The sequence below is a fragment of the Opisthocomus hoazin genome, chromosome 4 (genome assembly GCF_030867145.1).
Source record: "Opisthocomus hoazin isolate bOpiHoa1 chromosome 4, bOpiHoa1.hap1, whole genome shotgun sequence".
Classification (NCBI taxonomy): domain Eukaryota; kingdom Metazoa; phylum Chordata; class Aves; order Opisthocomiformes; family Opisthocomidae; genus Opisthocomus; species Opisthocomus hoazin.
In genome coordinates, this window is record NC_134417.1 from 46985943 (window position 1) to 47012281 (window position 26339).

Here is a 26339-nt window from a genome sequence, read left to right on the forward strand (position 1 = left end):
AAACTAATTATGATCATAATTCCTTTTCTTTTGTAGTAGAGCTAGTATGCAGGATACTAAACCCTTACAGGTTCTCAAATAATCGCCTATGCAGTAGCTTCCACTCTGAAAGTGCATTTAGTCTGCCACTAGCAGGCCAGGAGAAGTACTGGATGTTGGTGCCATACAGACTAGGCCTACACAGGCCAAATTCACTTGGCAAAATTCATGACCTACCTCAAAATACCAGTATACAGCGCTTCTAAATAGCAGCACCTCCTGCCATGCAGTCAAGTGTTTATCTCTTGCAAAGCTGTACTGCAGGCCCCACAAAGTGGCAGCGCTTCTTCACCCATCCTCCTCCCTTTGAGCAAGCGCCTGCTCTCAGGAAGTGAGGATGAGCACAAAGGTGCGGCTCTACTGTTCCCTTCCTTGAGAGGGTTTTTGTATGCATTTTTCCCTGCACTTGCAGATCGTGTTTGGGTAGTTTGAGTGACAGGGGCAGTGGTGCCTGTCACATGTTAACAGGTAGTAGACAAACTGTCCCGAGTTATAGTGCAACACGAGAAATTCTGCTGAGATCACTGACATCGATTCCTCTGACAGCGATCAGATCATACCCCAGGATCTGTGCCATGTGGCAGAGAATTATGTCAGCACAAGTTTAACTGTTTGGAGTCCGCTTAAATGCGGAGGCAGACTTCTAGCAGGCCTTTTCCATATAGTCTGAATTGTGTTCCATCTTCCTCCGAATTCTACGTTCACGTCATGGTAACTTTGACTCAATATTTTTGTCACAAATGTGACAAAATTTTTAGAAGTCTTCCAGTTATACTGTGTAGGTTATTAATAAACAGCCCTCTTCACGGTAATCCTGATGACCCAAATAACTACAGTAACAGTCTGTCATGTCACCTGCAGGCAGTATAGCGTTGGTTTCGAACTCATCACAGTCTCAACAGTAGGAGATCCTGGTTCCCATGGCTTCCAGAAGAAGAGCAGCGGTGACTACAGGTAGTACTCGCTTCATGAAGTCTTACAGGTTTGAAACCTACTTCAGATCCCAGTTCTAACAGGAGGTTTCTTTTATCATAGGTGTGGATTTTGCTACTTGGAAGTGGAGAATATATTTGCTGGAGTTTACAACATTATCCCCACCACATTCCTGCCTCAACAAGAGGGTCCTTTTTTCTTAGATTTTAACAGTACTACTCCTCTTAAGGTATCACAGCTGCAGTGAGGAGACAGAACTGTGCATTACCCTTTAAGGAGGTGGCTCTGATCTGTCCCACAGCCTGAGAACAGGTGAATAACCCTTACTACACCTATGCATAAAAGAAAATTGCATTCTAAGTTATAGCCGAGAGCATGGAATCACCAGTTGGCCAGTTAGCTGTGGTAGAGTGTCAGCTGTGGTTTTTGCTGCTATGGTATCAGAGCGAGCACTATTCAACAGGCTAAAATGCTTGTATTCAAATGAATGGGCAGAACTCAATTTATTGTAATTTTTCCCACACTTTAAATCAAAATCTAATGAGTTAAGAGAAAAACTAACATTGAACTTCTCCCAAGATACAGGGTATATGGGTTTAAGAGATTATTCTTAAAAGTAAACATGTAAGAAAAAATATTCTTGTGTATTCTGCTTTTTCAGTCTCAGGACCAAACAGCTTTTACTACATATTTGTGCTGCTATCTTGAATGTTTTCCGCATTGAACTAGTTCTCACATCTAAATGTAAATTTACTACTGCTGAGCACATAGTATTCTAGACTAACATGCTCAGCTTATCTAGAATATGTATATAGGAGTAAAGGAAAAGGAAGATTACTGCTTTAGCTATTTCTAAAAGAAAGGCAATGGCTTCACTCATGTTACGTGTACTTTGAGAGCTGTTGTAGCGTATCTGTATTACTTTATACATAATATTACAGCACAAGGCACTCTATGGCTTTCTTCCTGCAAGCTGCAAGACCTAGCTTGATCCAGATCAGCAGGAAAATCAGGAGGCTCAGCCAGCAGGAGCATACAGACAGTGCAGCATGCCCTTCATTGAGCAGGTGGGAGAGGTTTTCATCTCAGGGTGCACAGTGTCTGCTGAGGTGGTCTCAGTCGCTGGGGGGAACTACCTACCATCAGCACCCCAGCAAAGAAATGTTTTGCCCTTGACATTATTCATGAGTACTCAGCTTGTAGGGGGAGGCTGATTTAAACCTCTTCCCCTAATAAACCACAGCTGCAAGAAATGCACTTGCTGAACCCTGTTACACAGAACAGCTTTTAGAAGGTACCGTTTAGGTTGAAACCAGTGAATGAATTGAGCCCCTGGCCAGTCCCATCAGTAGGAGTAGGGGCAAAGTTCTTAAGAAAAGAGTGGAGGTGGCAGATTTTTTAGATGCCTATCTGTGCTCTTCCCCTAGCATATCTATATAGATTGTATTTGAAGAGGATTAAAGATAACCAGATTTTTCAATTTAGAAACTAACTGCCTCACAGATCCTAAAATACCTTTTTTTTTTTTTTTTGTCTTTTTACAAATGGCAGCCTTAAAATTCCACTATATTTGACAGCTGGGACAGAGGATGGCTTTTAAAACAGCCATAGGAAGTTCTTTACTGTTCATGTTTGGTTTCGCAATTTTCCAAGCAAAAAGGTAGCATTTAAATCTTACTTTAGAGCACAGGTGCCCTTTGGTCATTGGGAAACTGAGCACACATGCTACAGGAGCACCAGGAGTATCGATGGGCTAAAACTAGTCCCACAGAAGTCTCCTGTTAGCCCTTGCCAGAAAGTACAAGATCCTTTTGTTTCATTTCCTTCATCAGACAGCTGCTTAACAAATGTCTGCCTCTCAAAGGGCCCTGCAAACACACGCCTCTGAAAAAAACACGTGCCTTCCTGATGGCAGTTCTCTCGCAGCATCTGGGCTAGGGCATTTGTGACAAACTTGTCACAGTGAGGGTTACCTTCTTTTGCAGGGAAGCTTCTGACGGTTATTGCAACAAATCTACAGAGGGAGCTGCATGGGCACAAGCAAAAACCAGATTAGGTTCTTTGTGGTTATCCTTGACTTGGAGTATGTGCCAAAGACTTTCATCCCTGCAAAATGAAAACTTCATTCAGCTCACATTTTCCGTACAAACTTGTGTTAAGTTTTTTGTGTTATGGTTTTACCTTGGTCTAAACCAGAGTGGCAATGGAGTCCTGCATATATTTTATCACCTAGGAAGTTAGAGATAGGTAGGAACTCAGCGTATTTTTGACAGTACAAAAGGCAGATGCCAGACCTGCCAGCTTGCAGTACTAAGTTCTTGCACATCCTCTGCTGTCGGAGATCAAGCTGGTAGACTTGCCTGCGGTAAAATCTGTTGTTGTTCTTCTGTAGTTGGTTTCTACCCTGCACGAAGGGGTGTTTCTTTCTTTCTTTTTCTTTTCCTTCCCCCAAGCACAAACTCGTGCCAAAGCTTATGCTGGATGAAACACTCCTGAGGCTCAGCTTCCGTACTGTGCTAAACTAAAAGCAAGGAACATGCTCACTTTCTTAATGCCAGACAAGGATCCTGTCCCCAGCAGGATACACTAACATTTCCACCAACAGTACACGCAGGGGACTGGGTTCTCCCCGTAAATGAACGGGAGTTAGGCTTAGTATCAGGATCCTTTACAACCCAAGTCCTATTCAAATACTGCACCTGCACAGGCTGCCAGAATACCATCACTGTCCATTTCCCCTCAGATACAGAGTGGAACACTCAGGGTGAGTGTTTAAAAGGAAATATAAAATATTCTTATAAATGCTGGTCTACAGATTCTGGTTGTGGCAAATTAACAACAAAGTTTTCCTGCCCTTTTTACTTAGAAAAAAAATGTTCCTGTAAGTACTTATGATTTGCTTTGTTATTTTCTGTGAAATACATACTTCTATATTTTTTCCACAAATAAATCTGGAAAAAGTATTGGAAAGTGAACTGATCCTTTTATTTTAACACAGCTTCAGGCCAGTATCTAGATTAAGCTTTTCTTTCCCCTATACTGTTTAGCATTTTTTGATGCATATGACAGAGAATATTGGATGCTGGTGTAAGCATGGAAGTGTTACGCAGCAAGACTTTTAGGAAGAAATAAGGCCAGCATATGCAAAAACTGAAATAGCTGCACACCAGCTCAGACTGTAAGAAAGGTACAGCGGTTGTGTTATTTTACCTCCAAGACAGTCATGCACCTCGACCATTAAGTCTTCTCTGCTTCTAAACGTGCAATTCCAGCTTTTAAACATTAAAATACAAAGCCCCATAAAATATACTAACAGGCATCCTGCCCTCCTCCACTGGTTGTCACACACCGTGCAGTTCTGAACTACTGCCCAAGCCACAGCACGAGGGCGGTAATGGACAAAATGAAAGCCAGATGCTGTCCAGGGGGCTTCAAGAGGATTTACACTTTCTTTGATTCACTAAGGGAAGACATTATTACTAACAAATTGTTTTCAATTCTCCATCAGGGGTGCAGAGGGATAACTGGAGATAGCCTCTTCAGAACTTCTGACATTCTCCTTATGCACTGCAAAGCCTTTTGTATTTTTTTTAAATCCTGCCTTAAAGCTCCATCCAAGACCCCATAATGCTGCTGTTTACACCCCACCCTGACACCCACATGGCCCACTTTGTTTTGCTAGGCAGACACAGGTTAGTCCTTGGTTAATCTGATGTCAGTTCTCAAAGACTCAGTGAGCAGTAGTACATGGGTGAGGAGCTTTGATCCCTTCTGCCCCATGAGGCTGAGCTTCAGTCCTCGTTTCCTGACGCAAGGTTCACGTAACTGTTTTGTACAGTGATTATGCACTTGGCCACGCAATCTCTGCGGTGTTCGAACAGCCAGCCATTTACAATTAACTTGTGTACTTGTAACTTCCATCACTTAGTCAAAAAGGGCATTTATATTGTTTGATAATACCAAAGAGAAGTAGAATTCCTAGGGTTAGCATTCGCTTTATACAGTCTCACTTCAGGGCAGCCGAAGTGATCACATGTACTTTGATACACCAGAGGCTTATTTTTATACCTGTGAGGGCAGCCACCGTCATGCTGCACTCCAGAATGCAGAAAGAGCTCCAACAGAAAAGTAATTGGAGAAAGCTCGTTCATTTACGTGTACTCCATAGCAATGTACGTTCATTTAAGTTGGTCACATTTGTAACGATGGCTTTTATGAAGTTGAAAATAAAATGAGTTTTCCATTAATTTATTAGACACGCAGTCCTGCCTGGTTGCTTGCACGTTTGTTTGAAGGGTGATTTACCTGCCAAGTCTGGGGGTCGCCAAAGGAAGAAGGCTACAGCAAGATCTTTAAACAAATCTTGCCCAAGGGTGGTATAAAAGTAAGGGTATGGTGGGTTCCGCACCCTTCTGTACTTCCTGACCAGTGGGCTCACCCTGCTGGGAGCTGAACCCAATCAGGGCATACACAAGGCAGCGCACATGACTGTTTTTATATCCTGCTGAACATAAAATTAATTCATTGCCCAGGTGCAGGGAGTTCGGGCTTCCAGTCAGAACTGGCAAGATGAGAGGAAATCTGATAGCAAGAGGGATGAAAAAAAGAACAAACCCACCCTCCACGCACCCCAAACAAACCAGGGAAGTGTAATGGGGTTGACTGGCACGTCTGCAAAAATAAGATACTTAACCACAAATACCTCTGCTCATTTTTCAAACTGTATGCAGCACAGACAATAGCTTAACTACAAAAGTGAAGTAAAAACATTTAATACAATGTGGCACTTCTGTGCTACTTTTCCTAGTTTATACTGTCCCAGCTTCTCCCCAGCTGTTGGCCACGCCAGGAGACGGAACCACCAACTTCTTGTCCTAAGCATTTACTGGGCTGGGAAATGCTACCAGTGGAAGGATTCAGCCTTCGGGTCTTGTATATCTATTTAAAGCTATTACAGCTTAAAAGCTATAGTGTGTTGAATCTAATTTTTATGAAAACGGGGTTTTTTTACCTCCAATTCCTGATGGTGTTACAGCAAATTTTGGCAGCGGTAAGTACAGAGGTGTTATCTAACAGAAGACCTTCCTCTTTTCGGCATTCCACGGGATTTTTGAAAACTTCACTACAGCTCTGGTCTCACACAATTCAGGACAAGAAGTGAAGAATGAGGGATGCAGGGATTCAGGAAGCTGGAAGGAGGTAACAGTTGTCCACACACTGCGAAGGCTTCCAGTACCACAGAGCAACAGCGGGCTGCAGTCTGTGACTGGAAGTGGCTATTTAAAGACTAAATCTGCTGCGGAAGAAGATTCGGTTCTCAGTACTTGAGATACACTTCGCTTGCACAGACTCGAAACGTGGAAAACAAATGTTTACTGTAGTGTGAAGAATTTTACATTAACTTTGAGAATACGTACACAGGCTGTGGCAGGGACAAAATACAACAGGACTGCAAAAACATAGAATAGAAAATACTTCGGGCAATACTAAAATTCCCGTCAAATTAACGATATAAACTGACATCTTAGATAAAATGGTGCTTTCAGAAATGCTTAGCCACCAAAACTGAAGAGTCCTAGGATTTTTACTACCACTTATTAGCATAATTACCAGACACTACTACTGCCTAACAGCTGCTGGCAAAACATGCCCATGCCCTTTCTAGTTTTATTGAACACTTTCTCTAGGGCATACTAAAATCCCAAGTCCCTGTAACAGTTATAAAACCCCACACAGTACAACCTACAGAGAAGCTTAAGAACACATTGTCAATCTACACTGGCAATTCCTTTTCTTCATGCATATTTTAGGGACGAATCCCTTATTGTAACTTTCCTGAACACATCTATGACCCCCATTTTCGGGCAAAAAACCAAACCCACTTAAAGTGCTGAAAAATAATACTTCACTTCTCAGGGGAGGGGAAGGGCAAAGGGCCAGTCAACTCTTTTTGGTCACTGGAATCGCCCTCAGAGTCCAAGCCAGACCCGGGAAGGTGTCTAGGAAGGGCCTACCACCGCTGAGCGTGACCATCCCCTCGCCATCTGTCTCTCAACACCAGTTTTTACAGGCGTGACCCGTCTTCGTCCTTTCTGTGAGCACCAAGGGAAGAGTGAAGGCTTTTAGACCCCACACATGCAACAGCTTTCCCGTATACAAAATATTTCTACAGTTTCAGCATAATACAGACAAATACAGATGTTTAAAGAATATGCCACTTATACTCGAGAGATCCACTGTATCTAAAGAGCATTTCATTCTACAAAACCGAAGCCAAACTGCGCTCTGCAAACGTCTGGCTTGAATTTCAGACCCCCTACTGGCATGAATTTACACGGGAACATTACTAGTTATTGCTTCAGCCAGGCTGCTACAAAACAATTTACAGTCTGTGAAATATGAGCACAGCTTAAACGTTTGATAACTTGTCTGGCCTACAAAGGATTTACAAATAAAAACTTCCCTCCGCATCAATTAGACTTCTTAGTGCAGTTTTAAATTCTCAGAGTAAACGCTTACGATTTGGCATATATTGTTGGCACAATGTTCTTCAAACACTTAGAAGTTCATGTATAAATATTTATACTCCCATTAATCAGGACAGGGCACGAGGAGGACTCAGCCAATCTGGGCAGCTTTTCTGCCTGCGCATATTCCCTCTTTGATTTTCATGCACTGCAGGGAGAGCTGCTTCATTCGGTTATCCAAAGCCAGCCCCTCCGTGGAGCCGCTCCTGTTGCTGCTCCTATTCTTGTTCGCTCTGTCGCTTGTCTTGTTCTCAGCCCCTTCTGCCCTATCCCCTGCAAAGAAAGGATTAAACTAGATGTTAAACCCAGATTTCATTCTGCAGCTTGAAGCTTCAGGCAGGTGCCACTGCAGCTTCCTTTGCCAAAGCGCACAAAAAAACACAGGAGCACGAGCAAGGTGCTCCAACGAAACCGAAGCTGCGCTCGTCTGGCGCACCCCATCAGCACAATGCAGCGTAACGGCCTTAGGTTGGAGAACACAAAAGTGGTGGTAATCCTCTAGTCTGAATTGGTCAGCAAGGGCTGGCAGAGTCTGCAAAAGGTTCCTTTTGGCACGTTATTTCTTTTTTTCTTCCCCCCCTCCAGAAAACAGGACTTTCAGCAAGCAGGATAGTAATTTTAAAAACATTAAACTCAGATTTTCCTTAAAATAAACATACCATCAGAATCCCACTGCTAAATTATTTCATGAGGAACCTTGAGCCCCTCCACTCAGACAGAACTGGGGGACCTTCCCAGCCAGGAGCAGAATAATTAAAGCATTTTAGATGTCATCGTTAATTCTGGGACGCAGGGCTTTCGAGAACCGCCTTCCCCCAGGCGGCGGGCCAGGGCTCAGTGAGCTTGCCAGAGGCCTAGGGGAGCTGAGAGGGTTTTCCTGCTCCCTTTATAAAGCTGAAAAACACGGGCCCAGGGCGTATCCAACTGTGCGTACCTCTTTCAGCTTCGCACTCAGGGGAGGATGCCCCACTGCACTCACTTCGGGGGCCGAGGACGGGAAAGATCATCCCGAACTCGGAGAGGGACACGGGGCTGGGCAGATCCAGGCTTCCAGGTCGCGTCGCGGGAGGAAACTGAGCGGGCACCTCACAGGGACTCGTAGGACCAGAGCTGAAGCTGGACACCGACTGAGTTTCTGAATCTTCTTCGGATACAAAGCTGCTGCCGTTGTCATCCTCAAACACTTCCGAAGCCACTGCAACATTCAAAGAATATTCCAGTTAGCATCCAGTTATAATATTCCCGCTCCTGCACCTTCCCGGGCAGCGGCAGCCCCTCAGGCCCGCACCTTCTGCGCGCACGCACTGCTCTCCCACGGGCTGCCTCTCCTCGTGCTCTGCCCCCTCTGCAAAGCCTCAGCCCAGCATTTCATACGTGGGTCACAAAGGCCTGGTTCTGCCCTGAGGAACAGCACACACCTGCCAGCCGTGCCGTGCCAGACCAGCTCCACACCAGCTACTGCTCCTCATGCCAAGATGCTCTTGGATTTTTTACCGCTCTGGCTGCCCCCTGCCCAGCTGGCCTCGTTCGCTTGGCTCCGGCACGTAACTCAGGCCAGGGCCCAGTCCCCTGCGCCCGCCTCAGCCAGCGGCACCTTGATCCCAGCACAGGCTCCTGGCTATTCATGGCACTAATGAGAAGGCAGATTGCTTCCACCTTATCTTCCCACTTTCACAGTTAAAATCCAGCACAAACTCCCAAGATCTCTTTTTGGATGAGGCTCACCAAGCAACACCAAATTAAAAAAAGCCCCACCCACATATACTGTTTTCCCTGCTCACGTCTGCTCAGATCTGCATTCTAATTAAAGCAAACCAACTCCACACTGTCTGGCTAGATTAAGCTGCAGGCTCTTTGTTAGCAACAAGAGGAGGAATCCATTAAAGAAGGTTCCCATTTTGTGCAACACAGGGGTGTAGATTTTGCTAAAATTCAATGTTTTTCAGTCTTGGCTTACTGCAGGATAGGGACCTATGAACCAAATACTTCTGCACACAAGCAGTCCCACCGGGATCAGAAGGTTTTTTTACGTGCATCAGCCTCTACACAACAGAAGCGTGTGCTGGAATCACACAGGTTTGAAGAAGTCCCATGAACAGCAAGGCATTTACAGTGACCCGAGGTTATCTCCAGCGACGCCTCCTTGCGATTCCTGGTATTGTCAGAGAGGCTCAGAACCGCCTCAGCAGAGCAGCAGGAGCAAAGCAGCAGCACTAACGAAATGGCTCAAAGGAGAACTTTCAAAGCAGTCCTTCTACTACACCGGCAGCCTGGGGCTCACGGGCACCAGTCAGAAACAAAGGGTGCCAGCAGAGGCAGCTACCGCCATGGTTATCGCAGAGATGTTCGGCCTCTTTCTGCTGCGTTTGCAGATTGCAGAACTGTACCAACTGGCCTAAAAGGTTCAAACATAAAATGGGCAACAGCATTATCCACCTTCCCGAGCTCCCTCCGGGGCACTTTGTGCTCAGAGACAGTTTGCTGTGGTTTGGGTTTTGTTGTTTTTAACGATGTCAAATCCAAGACTTCAGAGTGGCCTTTGGTCTCACTTGCTGTGTTTTATCAATATTTGGTGAGCAATACAGATAACTTTGCAGGGGGTGAAAGCAAATAAAAAGGCTGGGCAAAACAGAGGTTTCCAATTACAGGAGTCCTCTGCTTGGCAAGAAGCACTGACGTCAGCCAGACACAAGCCCAGCCTAAACTGTAGCTCGCTCACGACCATCCAAACTTCCCATCACACACAGGAGCACCTGCTAGGGCCAAGAAACTCTTGCTGATGAGGAGGTGTGTTACTCAACTCCAGCAGACAGAAATCAAGACACAAAAGGGCCTTGGTGGAAAGCCCCCTTCACACACGCTACAACGCACGAGAGCTTAACCTGTCGAGGCTGTTCTGGTTATGACGTCTGGCAGGCTGCTGGTCCTGCCCTGTCGTAACCCAGTTCTGCGCTGGCACCAGACGCGACCTGGAGTGCGTCCAGCTCTGTCAGACTCCGCAATTCGGAGCGAGGGATGAGCCCGTGCTGCCAGTCCTTGCCGGCAGCCTCAACAGCGACCACGAGGGCCAGCGACCAACTGCTCCGAGTTAACTTGCCTGGCTCCTTCTGCTGCTATGTACCAGGTCCCACAACTCCTTCAGTACAAGAAAACCCTCAACGCAGTTCCACCTAAGACTCTTGGGAGGCCTTCTGCGCAAGGAGGGGGGACTTGTGGGTACCCAAAGAGGCAATCCCTGCCTGATGCAGAAAAGCTCAACCTCAGGACTTCAGGGTGGCAGCAGATTGGCAGCCACACTGAAACCCCACCGCGTCAGCCGGCCCACACACCCCGCTCGCTTGCTGTGGCAGCTCAGGTCCCGGCTGGGGGTCCTGCCACTGCAGAGGACGGAGGGCAGCCCAGGGCTGCCTCCCATCTCCCGCGGCACAGCTGAGCTGCACGACGGACCTATGAGGCCTCGGTGCCAGTACGCACCAGCCTCTACCAGGGAACTGCACAGTCAGCCTTCGGGCACTGCAGCTGTGTAATTATGAACTCCTGCAATCCTAACCTAGACTTTCCCGCGCAGAAATGGAGCCGAAATACAAATTAAACTGGGATTTGTGGGACTGGGAAGGAAAAAAAGGACTTTCTGCACCAAGATGGGGAGAAAGCGACCACGAAAGAGGAAAAAGCAGGCCACATGCAGTGTCCATGTACCCACTTTCACCCAGTGCCAGGACAAAGGCAAACTCGAAACACAACAGACTGTTCCAGTCTTTGCAACCCGAGGTCCCCACGAGCCACCAGAGAGCAGAGGTTACCTCGGCTTGGAGCTTGCACGGTGGTTGCTGCTGCCGCCACCCACGAGAGACATCTCTCGTACAGAGCCTCTCAGCACACTGCGTGAGCACATTGCTGCTTCCTCGCTTCCCTTGCTCGCAGCACACATGCTCTGCTGAAACCACACACCGGCAAAAGATCCTGCAGTGCAAAGGAGCTCATCCTTACACCCCTTCTGTGCGAGCGTCACGCCTTTCTGCGCTACTGTAGCCGCAACTTTAGTCCCTCCGCCACAGGCCCAGCGCTGCAAGACAAGCACTTGATCCACCTGCTTCCAAACGGCACTGCCGCCTCAGCAACCCGGCTGAACAATCTGCCACAGCCTGCCGCCGCCCCAGGCAAGTCACCGACAGCAGCACCGCTGCCTTAAAAATCAGAAGCGTGCTTTGAAGCGCGTTAATTTTGTTCCTTTCATACAGCACTGTACAAAAAACAACAGTGATGCTAAGGGAACAGCTGATGCACTTCAACTCCTATCCCTTCCCCTCGAAAACTGGCTGTTAAAGAATACAACCAACTCCTGTAACAACAAGAAGCGTTAACAAGTTAGCCACAGTCCCACAACAGCCAGCAAGTTTCAAACTGCAGGATACGCAGAGCATCCTTCATCTCAACACTTCTTACGACGCCCACAGGATACTCCCAAGCACGGCAGCACTCTGTACTCACTGGAGATGGTGTCCGACTCCTGTTTGCTTGCTGACAGGTCTTCCACAGAGGTATTGCTCCCTTCAGCACCCACGCCACATCCTCGGGGCCCCATGGCAGCGGACCGTCTCCTCTCGTGGATCTCATCTGAGATCATCTCCAGGTTTTTCAAGGCGGTCTTATACTCTCCCTTTGCCAGGGCCAGTTTTGCCTGCAGGTCATCCACTGTTTTCTTCAGTTGCTAACAAGGAAGACAGGTATTAGACGTGCTTTCAACTCCGTTACGCGTCCACGTGACTTGGCTCTGCACAGGGAAGCTAGCATAAACCAGGGCTGGTATCTAGGTGATGGGAGAGTTTGCAATTCAAAAGCACCCCAGCGCAAGCAGGGGCACTCGTGAAGGAGACAGCGGCACGGCAAACCACGGGAGCCAGGGGCCGGGACTGCCTCTGGAGAGTGGTAACAGCCCCCGACTACACAGGGAGCTGGGGTCCCCCCGTTAACATGCAGGATCTCTCCTTAATGGGGATGCAGCGCTCAACAGTACCTCACCGCTTATCCCACAACTACCCCTAAGGGCAGGGCACAGCATGGCCCCCCTAAAGGGGCTAAGCCTCACTCTCCTCCGAGTGCCAAACCCACCTCTTCTTGGTCACTAAACCTGCAGACCAGCAAGCGGCAAGCCTCAAGCCCTGACAAGCTATAATACAGCAGCTTCTGCATCCCCTGGCACAAACCCCACTGCCATGCCCGCCCTGGGGCCACCACCCTCTGCGAGGCGCGTGCTGTGCCCAAGCGCTGGCCAGACGTCGGTGCACCACGCAGAGTTCAGTGCAGAGATGCCAAAAGCAGACCTGGCCCAGCCAAGCCCAAAATCCCACCTCTGCCAAACTCAAAATCCAAAATTCACATCTGTGTGATGTTGGAGTACTACAAGCAGGTTACTTATTCTGTTAATTGACCCAGCCAGTGAACAGAAAAGAGCACACCAAGCACAGTCAAACAGTCTCCTGCATAAAACATAGGGGGAAAAAAACCCCAAACAAACAAACTACAAGACTGTCAAACAGTATTTGTTCGGTTCTGGCACTAAGCAGCAGGGTTCAAACGCTCTCATTTCACAGAAGGAAACAAAGCCTCTCAGTCTTTTATCTTTAAAATGTGCTTAGCAAATTGCTCAAGAGGTTTTGAATTGAATTGGTTTTGTACAGAAACGCAACACAGTTGTCAGAGCACTTTAGATGTACTTTCAGTATTTATCGTAAGCAGTAAAGAGTTTCAGATGGATCTGAATACATACGTACCTCTAGTTGGACATAGTACTTTGCCTTGAGCTCAAAATAAGGTCTGTGGAAAAACAAAGAACAATTGTTCACAATCACTGGGAGCGAATGCAGAGTACTGGAGTGGGAGTTGCTCCCTTCGTAGCACTAACACAGCTATTTTGTGTTTCACTGTAATCCCGAGTGACTGCTACCTAGATCATAGAGCACCTACGTGTGCTCTCAATGTCTCTCTCTTCCCCTCTAATATACCTATTTCTCATGAGTCTTTTGACCTAAATTCAAATTGTAAAATTCCAGGTTTTAGAGTTGACAGTGTAATTCCTTCAGGCCTAGATTCTGCAAGACATTTAAATGCAACATCCAGCTTCAGGCATAGGCATGCTCTCCGGATCCGCCTCATTTCAGAGCCCACAGCACACAGCAACTCCTCCCAGAAGGTAAACCTTGCACTTCCCCGTGTTCAGATGTGGGAGTGGGAAGGGCAGTTGCTCGGTGTTTCAGTAAAGGAGAGGGGATGAAGGGAGGTCAGAGGACCACATGCAAGGGCAGAACACGTCCCATCAGCAGCCCACCAGGCACTTCCCTCCCGCTGCAGGGCTCTCCAACAGTTTGCTTGGACACAGAGGACAGTCTCACACCCAGTCTGTTTCCCACTATGCACAACAAAACTTGCTTGTAAGGTTGCCGGAGGACAGGGGCACAAGAGGTGCCGTACAAAGCCTAGAAACTACATTCCAGCTTCAAAGTTTTGAAGCCCGCAAGCCAGTATCATCCGATACAACACTGGGCAGCAAAAAACCCCGATATTTTAGCAGGGCTCACGACCCTCCTCACCTCTCAGAAGCTCTCCTGGAAAGTAGGTGAGAGAGAAACAATCAGGTACGGGTTTATATGAAATAGAATGTTAACTGCCTTCATCATATTTCTACCCTGACAGCAAGCCTCTTCTGAGCTGTAAGTCCTGCTGCAGCTACATTGTGGACTGTGCACCAGAACTCAGGAGTGTGAAACTGTGGCTTTCTGATCCTATAGGCTTTGAAGGGTTGAATTCACTACACAACCATACACAAAATATCGGAGTTGCATTTCCCTGAGACTAGGTTATTTTGCAGCTTCATGTTTTTAACCAAACCTCCTGCCATCACGAGGAGCACACAGCCAAGTCTGCGATGTTTCCAGAGACGCTGATGCAGTCAGACTGCACCTCTGCCTTCCCTCGCTGGGACTTAACCCTGCCAAAGTCTGCACAGATGGACCTGCCAGGCATGGTAAAACATCACAGCTGGGACTCTGGATCCAACAGTTAAAGGACTCCCACAGCTGTACCCCAAAGCAGGGGGAGGGCAGAGACACTGACAAAACAGTGTTGCAGGGAAACGTGCAGGGAAACCAGTGAAATCCTCTCCCCTCAAATGACCTGTTTCTCTCCCTTCCTTACCCTGGTGCCACCTGGGGAGGAACAGCCAGGCTTGAATCCTAACCTCCCATCAACGTCCACAACCCTAGGGGGAAAGTCCCCTTTCTATCAACAAACAAGCGTGTGTGCATTTGGGTGGTGTGAACAAAATTTATATATATATATATATATATATATATATATAAAATTATATATATATATGCATGCACGTGTGTGTATATATACACATGTGTTTATACACAAATACATATACATGCATATATGAGCAGGCATGTTTACAGGTAACAGACAAGAAAGATGCCACCTCAACCAGGAAAAGGATACCAACAGCCTGATGTGTAGGAGCTCAAACTCTTCCTCACTCATCGCTAACACACAGCCAGGCACCTGATGCCAGCAGAAAACAAGGCACTGGCAGGGCAGGGACTTGCATTGCCTTGGGTCACTTCATTCTCTGACATCCACGACCCTGCAACTATTGAAACCCAGTCTGTGACACAGCAGGGCTGGCAAATTGTTCACTGATGCCATCGGTGTCCTACAGCATCAGTTGTCTACATCCATGACACTGTATAGTCAGGCAAAGTGCTTTTTAAGTAGATGACATGAAGAGTGAAAGGCACTTTGCCCAAGTCACCGGAGCAGAAAGTGACTTCCAAAAACCAGCTAACACACACGAGTTCATTATCCTACAGCTCAGAGGCACCAAGCCAGAAGATCTGGTGACTGTTAAGAACATGCAGCCGTATGCACATTCATAGCTTACAATCAAGTAAGCACCCAGAAACAAAATTAAAAGCAAAACCAAATCAAAACAATATAATAGTCACCTACTCATCAACTTTACAGGAAAAAATCATCTAAATGACTTTTCTCAAGGCTGTCCCAGTCTTACTTTCAAATAGTAATGCTTTAAGCTTCTTAATCCAGACTGAAGTGAGGAGCAAATGCAAATTTTTTTTTTTTTTTTTTATATGGAAAAGAGCAACTCCTTCAGCATGTCTACCCACAAGACAGTTTATGGAGAGAGAGGATGGACAACATGGGCCTGAAAGGCCCTGGCATTCCAGACAACCCTCCCGCACCGCCCAGAGAGAAGGGCACAGCAGTTTGCTGGTGCTAAATCCCTCCTGAAAAGCAGCTACTAGCCACTTGCACCCTACAGTACAAGCAGCCGCAGATTCAGCAGCCTTGTTCCCCAGCTTTATGTAGCCACTTGACAACACTGATGTTTTCCACTCAGTTCCAATTTTCCTTTACGTGAGAACTGCAGTGCTGAGAGACAAGTGACCTGCCCAATATCCCTACGTAGTACGACGTCAACACATCCACAGTAAGCTGGTTTGTGCCATCAGACATTTCCCACTTTAATACTAAGTTAGAATTGGCATTTCTGTACACCTCTTATCAAAGGATCTCCAAAACACCCTACCTAGGTGGTTTATGCTACAGTCAAACCCGCTATGAGACAAAAAGGAGTATGTGTATGTTGGGATCCTTCCACACACAATTGAAAACCAGCTTGTCCTGAGGAGAAAGACACAAGACAACATCCCCACAGGGGTAGTTTCAGCAAGGAAATGAAGACTTTTAAGGCAAATCACACGAGAGGCAGCTGGGGCATCAGGCTCAGCACCATCGTTGTTGTAAGAAGGTATGGAGGACCCCACTGACAGCTTATCGGGGTCTTTATTTTGAATCTTATTGTAAGGCAGGAACTCCTAGCAGCCAAATCACTTCTCAGATATTGCTCTTATGCAGAGGAATCTGTCAGTTAGTGATCTCATGATGTCTTTCACAGTCCCTGTGCAGTGCTAGACAAACAGCATGCAGCTCATTCTAGCCAGGCTGCTACACTGTTTAAGCAAACATGCTTGAATCTTGCTTGAGAAGTGCTAATCCTTTCTTGAATTGAGCAAACACCAATCAAAATAGATTTTGAGTTGACCAGTTTCACCAAAAAGTCATTTTTAAATGAAGGGATTAAAAGCTCAATACAGCAAGCAGATTGTTTAGACAAGCTACAGTCTGGAAATATAAAGAAAACAACTGTGAAATATAAAGAGGATTAAGAATTGGTTATAAACAGGGCCAAAATTTTAAACAGGTCCTGAGCAAAAAGCAGTTTCATTTCTCTGCACAAAACTGCATACCAAATGCAGGCACAGTTGTAACTGACGCTTGCTGCTTAGCTGTGCGCTCTGAAGCAGATCTCCTTCCCCAAGAACAGCTCTCGCGCAGCTTTGCTACGGCAGCATTAGGAAGTAAACAAGTCTGAGGTACAGCATGCTACTCCGATGCAGTCTCACACCCTTCAGGTTTCTGTCACTTGCTTTATCACTCTCCTAACTAAAAATAAGAACTGAACTGCAAACAAACCTAAGCTGCAAAGCATCCACGCACAGAGCTCTGCAGCTCCGTAGGCAGCATCAATGTGAATCCCATGAGCCTGTTTCTCAAGTCACATGTCACCAAAGGGTTCAATGCACTAGAACAAGACTAAGAATGTGCCTGGAAAAGGTTTCTTATCCCATTCAGTTCATCAGCCTATCAACTCACGTGCTTTGACAGACACTTAGAAGGACAACAAACTCAAATACTCCAGTACCAACTGTGCTGTGAGGCCGTCACATGCAGACAGGAGCCCAAAGGGAGAGGTACAAAAGGCAACATGCTTTCACAGGCTTAAAAAACCCCACAAAATTGGTCTGTCCTACAAACAGGCTTCACCACTGAACTGAACTCCAACCATAAAACCTACTTTGATTTATTGATGGCTCTTTTCAGCTTCTTCTCCAGCTGCTTCATCCTTCCCATGGCAGCATTGTATTTGGCTGCAGTCTCCTTGTGAACCAATTCACTTCTCGTTTTGGTCTGTTCCGCCTCCATGACCTTCAAGAGGGAAAACACAGGTTGAGAGGCAAGACACAATGATCCATTTCTTAACATTTTAATTAACAGTATCTTCATAATCTCTCCAATCAGCTCACGTCAGGAAAGTGAGGGTATAGAAAAAATTACTTTCAATGTACTTACTTAAAAGGCTTTCCTGAAAGGAACAGCAATATTCCAGGTTTGCAAACACTGTGTTAATTACGACAGAGGTGTTGCAGCTTCTTGCACAATATCTCTTACGGGAAGTTCAGAAGAGCCTCAAATTTTTAAACTCCGCTAGATATTCAAGAGCGGAGCAGCACTAGCAGGAGCCACCCAGTTACATCTAACAGCGCTGTCTCTGTCCCCTCCTGCTTCTCCCTCGGGAACCTGCCTTTCCCAGCACGGAGCCGGCAGGCTGCTCAGCCCCCGGCTGCAGTCCCACCACTCTGGAAAGGGCTGAAAACCAACGGTGGGAGGACTGAAAGGCAGTTCAGCTTGAAACGACAGTCGCCAGAAACCAGCGCGTCCAGTGACTGCCTGTTTGCAGAACGCCAGGAAGCCGGCTTTTCTCTTAAAACAGCTGGCCAGCCTCAGATCACGGTTTCAACGCCAAAAACACGGAGAGGTTTGAGCCCTGAGCTGACAGCCCTTATCATGCAGACGGGGGAAGCTATGCTGACGTGCAGCCCGCTGTCCAGGCACGCAGACGATTAACACGCAGCAGTCCCAGGCCCAGAATGTCAGCTGCTCTCCATGGCCAGCCCGGGGCTTCCCCGGCCAGCCAGGCTGCAGCCCTGCACACAAGCTAGCAAATTCTTCAAGCAATCATTTCTTCAAAGCTTTTTAAACAAACACTCACTGCCGTGGCATTTTGCAGCTATTAGGAGTCTACAAAAGCAACAGAAAAAAATCAGTGTCCCTCCATTAGCTGCTCTGCTGGTATCCCATAGCCAGGCTTTGCCAGTATTTCTATCCAGGGTACTTTTATTATGCAAATTTGAGATGCCAGAGGTGTAAGTCAGAAAATTTGTTTTCTTTAATGTACTACCAGCCAAGATCCAGACAGGGAGGTAATGGATTTGTTATAAGTAAGAAAAGTGGTGACACCTCTCCATTGGGGTCTGCCAATGAGGAGAAAGCAGGCAATTTTCAGGGTCCCTGTCTTGCAGCTATGAAGGTATCCATACAAAAAATGGCAAGACTTGATTTTCTCCAGTACTGGATTTCAAAATGTCTCAGCTGTGAAACCAACTACTCCACAACTTCAAGGAAATTTGCTCCAACTGGATCCCAGCACCAGAACGTGCATCTGAGCTCTCAGATCTAGAGAGAAACAGAATATTCACGATATCTTGATTTTAAACAACCTCACTCACAAAGCTCTAACTTCTCGCAGGTGTCCTAGCCCGCAGGCTGAGCTGAACAAGGAAAAGAGCACAGTCAACTTTGACTTGCTTGGAGTGCTGCTCCTCTCAGGAAAACTGTCATGTTGTCCTTTCCAATGCCCAAATGAAAGCATGAAACTGCTACATGTCAAAGCTGAACCGCATCAGTATCAGCTAGATGCCACAGTTGCTGCCACAACTGGAGGCCACCCTTCGCTCATCTGCACACACTCTCCTCCATCCTGAAAACAAGCTGCAGCTTCTTACCTTGAACAACTGTTCGAAAGCTAGGTTGATGCAATGACTTTCTGTACTGAAATATGTCAGATGAGGCTGGCTTTAGCGTGGAAGTGTCTTAAACTAAAATGCAGACTCCAAAGACTGCACAGAAGCTGGTTTGCCTTCTTTGTAGTGTGGCAAGGAAATGGCAATTTAAAATGCTGGAAGCTACAAAATCATGGAATGGCTGGAATTTGCCAATGCTGAAATTAAATGCCTCACATCTGTTCCTGGGGCAAGGTTAGCATCAACTTTGACATCTGGGATGAACCACGTAAGTACTACCAGCATCAGGGTCGTAAAGCAGGTTACATGTCCAATATCAACGCTGATTTTGCACATCTTTCATACCAAGTATCACAGAAATGCTGAACCACGCAGAACTGGGATTTGAGGATGACAGATCATAAGGACCTCAAAATAGCTGAACAACATACGGAATTTGCTGCCAGCCATATATACCCATGTTCATTACCCTTTCCAGAAAGAAAAAAGGTTGTATATTCCATCCTTTTGAGAAATCTGTGACGTAAGGAAAATCATGTTCCTCCACTCCCTTGTTTCCCTATGGGCATTCTGTCATTGCATTCACATTACCTGCCCAAGTCTGCGGAGAGGCCAGAGACAGCCTGTCCCCTTCCCCTGGGACAGCAGCTCAAAGGTGCACGCCAGAAGCTGAGGACAATACCTGGAAGATGGTGAGGTATCTCCATGGAGATCCATCACCTGCCAAGATTCATTTAAGCATTTCATTCAGACAAGAAGAAACAAAAAGATCACCCACTCCTCCACAAAAGCTAAACGGCCTTTAGACAGAGCAGCTGTCCATCAGGGCAGGAGGACAGAAACAGACTTCAAACCATGCTGCCACCTCTACATCTGTGAGGTTCAGTGTAAGACCAGCTAGGGAAATCCCTTACCTTTTACAAACATCTTAGAAGACGACCGACAAGGCTCATGTGGGAAGGAAGTACTTTTTATCAGACCCAATACGGTTAGGGAAAAAGCAGTCTTACACGGCCTTGTAAACAAGCTTTCGGTGGCAGTTACTGAATAAGGTGTCCTGTCTAATAAAAGTCACTGTGCTTCTACCACCAATCTTGCCTTGCTGATGCTCCTAAGCCATCACAGATGCAATGGTATCACTTAGAAAAAGGCAGAGATAAAAGTGAGGATGACACCTCTTCAAATTAAGACTGCTCAGAACACAACTCTCCCCCTTACACTGAACCTGCCATTCATATCCTTGGGGGGAGCAGGGGACGTGCTCTTACATGAAAACATCCAGAGTGGGTGAACTTCTAGGGTGCCCACACATTCACTGGACATTTCTGTAGCCCATGCCCATCCTTAATGAATAGATCTCCTACTCCAGGCAGAACTCATTCTCCCAGGGAGCACAGGCTAAAGCATACTACTACTAAAAAACAAAGCAAAACAAAATAAACACAGGTATCAATCAATTCCTCTTCTCTCCTTGCTTGCCCTCTATTTCCAACCCAGAAGTCTGGGCAAGGAAGGCTGGTACAGAGCATATATTTTTAGTGAATAAATCTGTATAAGTAGCTTTGTGTCCCCCCCCCCCCCCCCAAGATTTTCATGATCTGAAGTCAAAGTTGGACGCCAGGCAAAATTTCAGTAATAACAACAAACACAAAAGAAAAATTTATCAGTGAAATTAAGCAAAGCTGACCATCTAAGCCAGTGAAATACTCTGGACAACTGTTCCTTTCTCAAAAAAATTAAACTGATGGCTCTTTTAGGAGAAGCATTAGAAATAAAAGAGGTAAGAGACAATGCAAGATCAGTAAACTAGGACAGAACCAACAATACAAGGGATTGCATTTAACCCCTGCATTTCCAGGGTGAAGTGACAGAGATTAGGGCAAGGAAGAAGGTGGATATTTTATTGTTTCTTTCACAGACTTTTTCTTCCCCCCTCTTTTTCTCCAAGTATTTCTATCTGCAAGGAGTATCTCTTCGCTCTAAATCACAGAAGCACCCACGCATTTTACACTGACAGATGGTACTTCACGGTGTAATATCAAAGGGAGCTTCACAAGCCAAATTAAACCAAGAGGGAGCATGCCTCCTCCCTCTTCACTCTCCCCTCATCCCTTCCTTTTTAAAATGTCTCATGATCAAGAGCCAAAACATTTCTTCTCCCTGCCAGAATTTATGAACTGAACACACTCAGGAAAGGCTGTAAAAGCATAACCTTTTTAAGATTGCAGATTGCATCGGCAATCAGAAATTAGCAATTTTTCTTGAAATTCATGAAGGACTTCCTTCTGCCCCAGCCTGTCTCAAACTTGAGGTAACACATCTGTCAGCACTTTTCTTTTGTACCCATTTATGAATGACTTTCAACAGGAGTGTAAATGCGAAGATCTCTCTCCTTCACCCCTCCAGAATTCTCCATCCTTTGGCCCTTTTATAGCCCTGCTCTCTGCACCCCAAACTGCAGCATCATAATTCAAGGTACTATCAGATAGACAACACACTTCCACTTCCCAAAAACATTTCCTCCAAATTTTAAAGACAAACTGCAGCTACCAAAAAACCTGGTAAGCCAATAGCTAACAGTGAACAGTACTTTTCTTCTCCAGGCAGCTTAAGAGCTCATCAAAGCTCTCTACATGCAAGCTAGGTGACTACATTTCCATTATAATCAACAAAGAATTATTCTTACAATGAACTTGCCCCTCCGGTCACATGAATTGTTCTTCAGACACCATGAACTTACTGATCAGACCTCCTTTGACTATAATGGCAGTTTAGGCAAGCAACTGGGATGTACAAGGGAATGTTCTAGACACCTGAAATCGATGAGCTAAATCCCAGCCTAAGTGTCATTACAATTATCTTAGATCTGTGGAGAAATGGACATCAAGAAAAAAACCACAGGAATTCACCCCGAAATACACATCAAGTTAAGCGCAGAAGCAGGTAAAGCAGCTGCCTGACTTGCAGGATCGCATCACAGTCCTGTGCTTCACTGTGATAAACACATAGCTCGAGCACAGACATTTACAGGGATTAGTTGCATCTTCACAGGCAGGCAGGCACCCAGCTCCTCTTCAGACACCCAGCTTCCTTTGGAAAGATAGCTCAAACTGCAAGGTGAAAAAAATTGCTGAGTAACAGCCTGTACTCCCTGTACCTATTCATGCTGGTCTTGTCTACTGCATGAATAAAAACATCTTCCACATGTTATGCTTCCAGCCCACCCAGAATAAGCAAAATTTCAGTAACTTTCCTATTTCTCATCAGTTTAATTATATAATTTTCCACATCAGTGGCTACAAAAGCTTTGTTGACAGTAACCTGTTAGACTATCGCATTAAAAATAGTGTTAATAGCTTTTCAATCTATGAAGAAATCAAAAAGCAATTACAACATGCAACCCTTATCTCCACTGCCTCCCAGTGCAGGTCTTCAAACAGCATTACCTGTTCAGCACTCTGGAACCCAAGTCTTTGTCCCCATCCACTGGGTCAAGTGCAAAAGTAACCTGGCAGTACTTCCATACATGCCAGTATAAAAAAAATGTCTCATTTGTTCTCTTGCCTGCCCTTTTCCTTTATGCTCTCTGTTTGCATTGTTTGTCAGCTAGCAAGCTGCTACAGGGCTTGGGTTTCGTTCCAAGTTTCAGATTAATTCAACAGAGCCTGCTACCTCTGCCTAAGAATAGCAAATAGAACACTTTACTCTTGCCTGACATTTCTATCAATAGAGAAGCGTGAATTAGTAGCCCACTTCTAACATTTGGCGCAGAGGTGGTTTTCTGCACTTGATTCATTGCTGCACAAGGTCCAGTGCACGATTGTTCTCTGCCAGGTACAACTGTCATTTATAAATACATGCAAAAAAGCTAGCAGATCCAAACAACTAGAGTGCAAAAAATTTCTCCAAGAGTGATTTCATATATGAAAGTAAATGAATTCTACTTCCTAACCCTCACCCTTCACCCTCAGAAACAGTTTTTTCTATCAGTAATTTATAATTTAACTAATAGTTAACGATCTGAGTTAACAGCAACACTGTGGCAGTCAAGGAGAATTTTTGCTCTAGTAAGTAGATCTCATCCTCCAACCTGTTTTCATTCATAGTTTACTGGTGAACGATCATGTTTCCGGCTCCTCGAGCACCCAATTATTCTGTTTGCCTCACTGAACACTAAGCACTTCGCTATTTACATGCACTGAAACCAAGGAAGTATTGACTCTGCTCCTAAAGAAGTTATAAAACTCAGTCAGGCACTCCAAAAAAGTTAATGCTGGGTCTGTTCAGTCAGAACTTCCAACAGCATTTTCACCCTTCTTGGCTCTGGCCCTAGCCTCAAGGCCTCCAGTACGGTAAATGAAAATCATAAGAAATTTCCATGTAACTCTTTCAAAACCTGCTGTACCCTAGAAATGTGCAGATGGGTGCTTTCAGGGAACTGAGCTTACCCAGACTATTTTAAGCACTGGCAAGAGCTGGGTAGCACGCTTTCCATTCAAGGAGCCATCAGCTGCTCTGCAGAATCCAGTCTGTGCCTAGGAGATTTTATAACTGCAGTAACTAAACCTACGGTCCCTATTTACTGTTCCTCTGTACCCATCAGAGACATTATGGTTTGAATCAGTTCTCCAACAAGCAGATATTCTGCATTCAGTGATGATACGTATCAACACCTCCAATGGTGTGGTGGCGTGACTCCACCAAACACTGTCAGCAGCCATCTTCTGCTCTAAATCACTGGGTTTGCCCATCTCAGCTGTACTCCCCTCACAGATTGTCTGGGAAGGATTAAGGGTTATAGAAGGACACAGGGATCCCCTTGAAATATCCAAGCAAAAGAGGAATCCATCTGAACTCTCAAAATTCCTAACATTTCTTTCCTCACCCACCCCAACACAAATTTTTGTTATGCTACAGAAGGCAGCTGATACGTGGTTGCTGACACTCTCCACCAGATCTCAGCAGTTTAGCAGTCGGGAGCTGTAAGCAACTCCTTTGATGCTTCCAATTTTCTCACCACTAGGGAAAACGACAGCTGCTGGTGTCCTGGCACACACACACTGCAAAGGTGGGGCTCCCTTCAGAAACACACAGAGGCCACCAGATCTACAGGTCCCTAACGATAACAGGGACAATAACACAAACAGTACCCTGGAGTTTGTTTTCTCTTTTTTAATATGTACCAGGTTTTCCACTTCTCCCCTACACATAGCCAACATCCTTTTTATTCCCTGTTTCTTCACCAGGCAGCTGGTTTTTACAATTCATTCTGAAATAGAGCCTTTCTTGTAACCAAGAAGCTTCTGCAACAGAACAGAGCTACTGCATTGAGGACTGGAAGACAATATGAACATTATATGGCACGCCAGCATATTTGGAATAGCAAGTTCAGCCTCAGTGGCACTTTAACGGAACTCTGACAGAACAACGGGTTTTTAACTTCAGTTTTTGGTTCTTTCATGTTAAAAAAAACCTTTCTGCCTTTTTTGTTTTTTTTAAACAGATAGGAAAAAAGACACAAGGCAAATGACAGGAAAATTTTTCTTGACAGCTGCTAAAATGAATACTGCCTTTCATTGTTAGACAGTGCATCTCTTCTGTAGATTTAGAAAGATTTTACAAAGGAGGTAAAACCTTGTCTAAATTTGAAAGTTAATTCAGGATAGAGCAGTGTGCAAGCTTAAAACGCAATGCACATTTCTGAGTAATTCTAGATTCAAACACACATTTCCAAAGAGAATTGTCTTGTTCAACTCACTCCATACTAAGAACAGGTTATACTAAAATTGGAACATGTCCCTGTTTTTCCAGAGTAAGTTTCCATAACACATGTATTCAGGAATAGCCACCGCTATGCAATTATTCTGGCATAACTCCAAATGCAGATATGCCTTAAGACATTGTTTATCCCTATTATATAGATGGTGATTTTTTTTTTTTTTTTCATTTAGAGAGCTATTCCACTAGCTTCTAGCACAGCCAGAGAACTACAGTTGTCCCAGTAGTAGTCCAAGGCTCAAATCATTTAACTTAAGGCTTTGTAATTTTCTGTAGCTTCACTTCCTACGTGTCATGTGTCTGGACCAATACAAAAATTTGATCTTTCAGAAACCATGCCTTGTACACCACAGGAGAACAGAAAATCAGGAAAAGACAGATGCTGGGGCAAGTTTGTATTACCCTCTGAGTAGCATGGTTGAGCATCTCTTGCCAGGCAGAGTCAAACTGACGTTTGTCATCTTCCAGTAGCCTCTGCTCAGCAAGCGAAATAGTCTCTTTTGCAGCACGCAGCACTTCAGTGGCCCTCTGAAAATCCTGAGTCGCCCTCTGAGCTTCCAGCTGTGCCTACAAAAAGAGAAGTTGGGGTCAGAGACAAAGGAACCCTTACAGTCACGTTTAGACGATCTACCACAGTAATACACCATGCCAGCGTTACTGTTTCCCAACCTTTTACTTGGAAGCGACACACACTTCCTCACTGGAGTAAGTACTGCCAAGACAGTAATTCCCACCCAAACAGGTAATTTGCAAAGAACTGTCATGGTGTTTGTAGTCAAAAAACTCGCAGTTGATGGCCTACAAATAAGCACCTGGCTGAGTGACAGATACCTTATGATGTAGGTTTAATCACCGAGAAACAAACCAAAAGAAAACACAATACCAAACCTGTAGCACATCAAGAATACACTGAGAATGGCACTCCCTGAGTTTAGTCAGGGTGGATTTTTATCTGGTGCACCATTAATCTGCTGAGTAAATCTGCTGGAAGTATTACATTGCTATAAAGCATAAGCAAGTTTTCTGAGGAGGTGGCCGCTAATTCTTTGGAGGTTCTTCTACTTTGCTGTCACTGGGACACAATCAGCGCAGCAAGTCTCCAGTACAGGGGCATGGAGGTAACCAAGGGAATTTGAAATGCATGTAAAACACAGATAAAGGCCCTGCTATGTCCTCTGGAAGCTGCTGCTTCTTTTCAGCAAAGTAACACAAAGCTTGAGCTTGAAGGAAGCACAGCAAAGACTCCTGACCTTCACATGCCTGACACATGACCTTCACAGCAAAGCAAGCACAGCTTAGAAGCCATCTAATCCATGAGCTGTGATCTCTTCTTCCAGACAAA

General features: G+C 45.5%; 2 protein-coding genes across 8 annotated transcripts in view; one reads left to right on the plus strand and one right to left on the minus strand.

Annotated features, from left to right (window-relative positions):
- Positions 1-5228, plus strand: part of CAPN7 (calpain 7) — a 36955-nt gene extending 31727 nt beyond the window's left edge. For 5 of the 6 annotated variants that reach the window (XM_075418905.1, XM_075418901.1, XM_075418908.1 and 2 more), the window contains 2 exons: positions 901-993; positions 1075-5228. In XM_075418905.1, coding sequence (XP_075275020.1) covers positions 901-993; positions 1075-1219 — 238 coding nt within the window. In that variant the 3' untranslated portion in view covers positions 1220-5228. The remainder of the gene's footprint in view (positions 1-900; positions 994-1074) is intronic. The other variant, XR_012763734.1, reaches the window with a different exon arrangement.
- Positions 5229-6325: 1097 nt separating this feature from the next.
- SH3BP5 (SH3 domain binding protein 5) overlaps positions 6326-26339 on the minus strand; it is a 52994-nt gene continuing 32980 nt past the window's right edge. Inside the window, exons 4-9 of one of the 2 annotated variants that reach the window (XM_075418910.1) lie at positions 25400-25564; positions 17434-17564; positions 13274-13316; positions 11991-12210; positions 8479-8694; positions 6326-7772 (exon numbers count right to left, since the gene is read on the minus strand). In XM_075418910.1, coding sequence (XP_075275025.1) covers positions 7591-7772; positions 8479-8694; positions 11991-12210; positions 13274-13316; positions 17434-17564; positions 25400-25564 — 957 coding nt within the window. In that variant the 3' untranslated portion in view covers positions 6326-7590. Of the gene's footprint in view, positions 7773-8433; positions 8695-11990; positions 12211-13273; positions 13317-17433; positions 17565-25399; positions 25565-26339 lie in introns of both variants that reach the window. The other variant, XM_075418909.1, reaches the window with a different exon arrangement.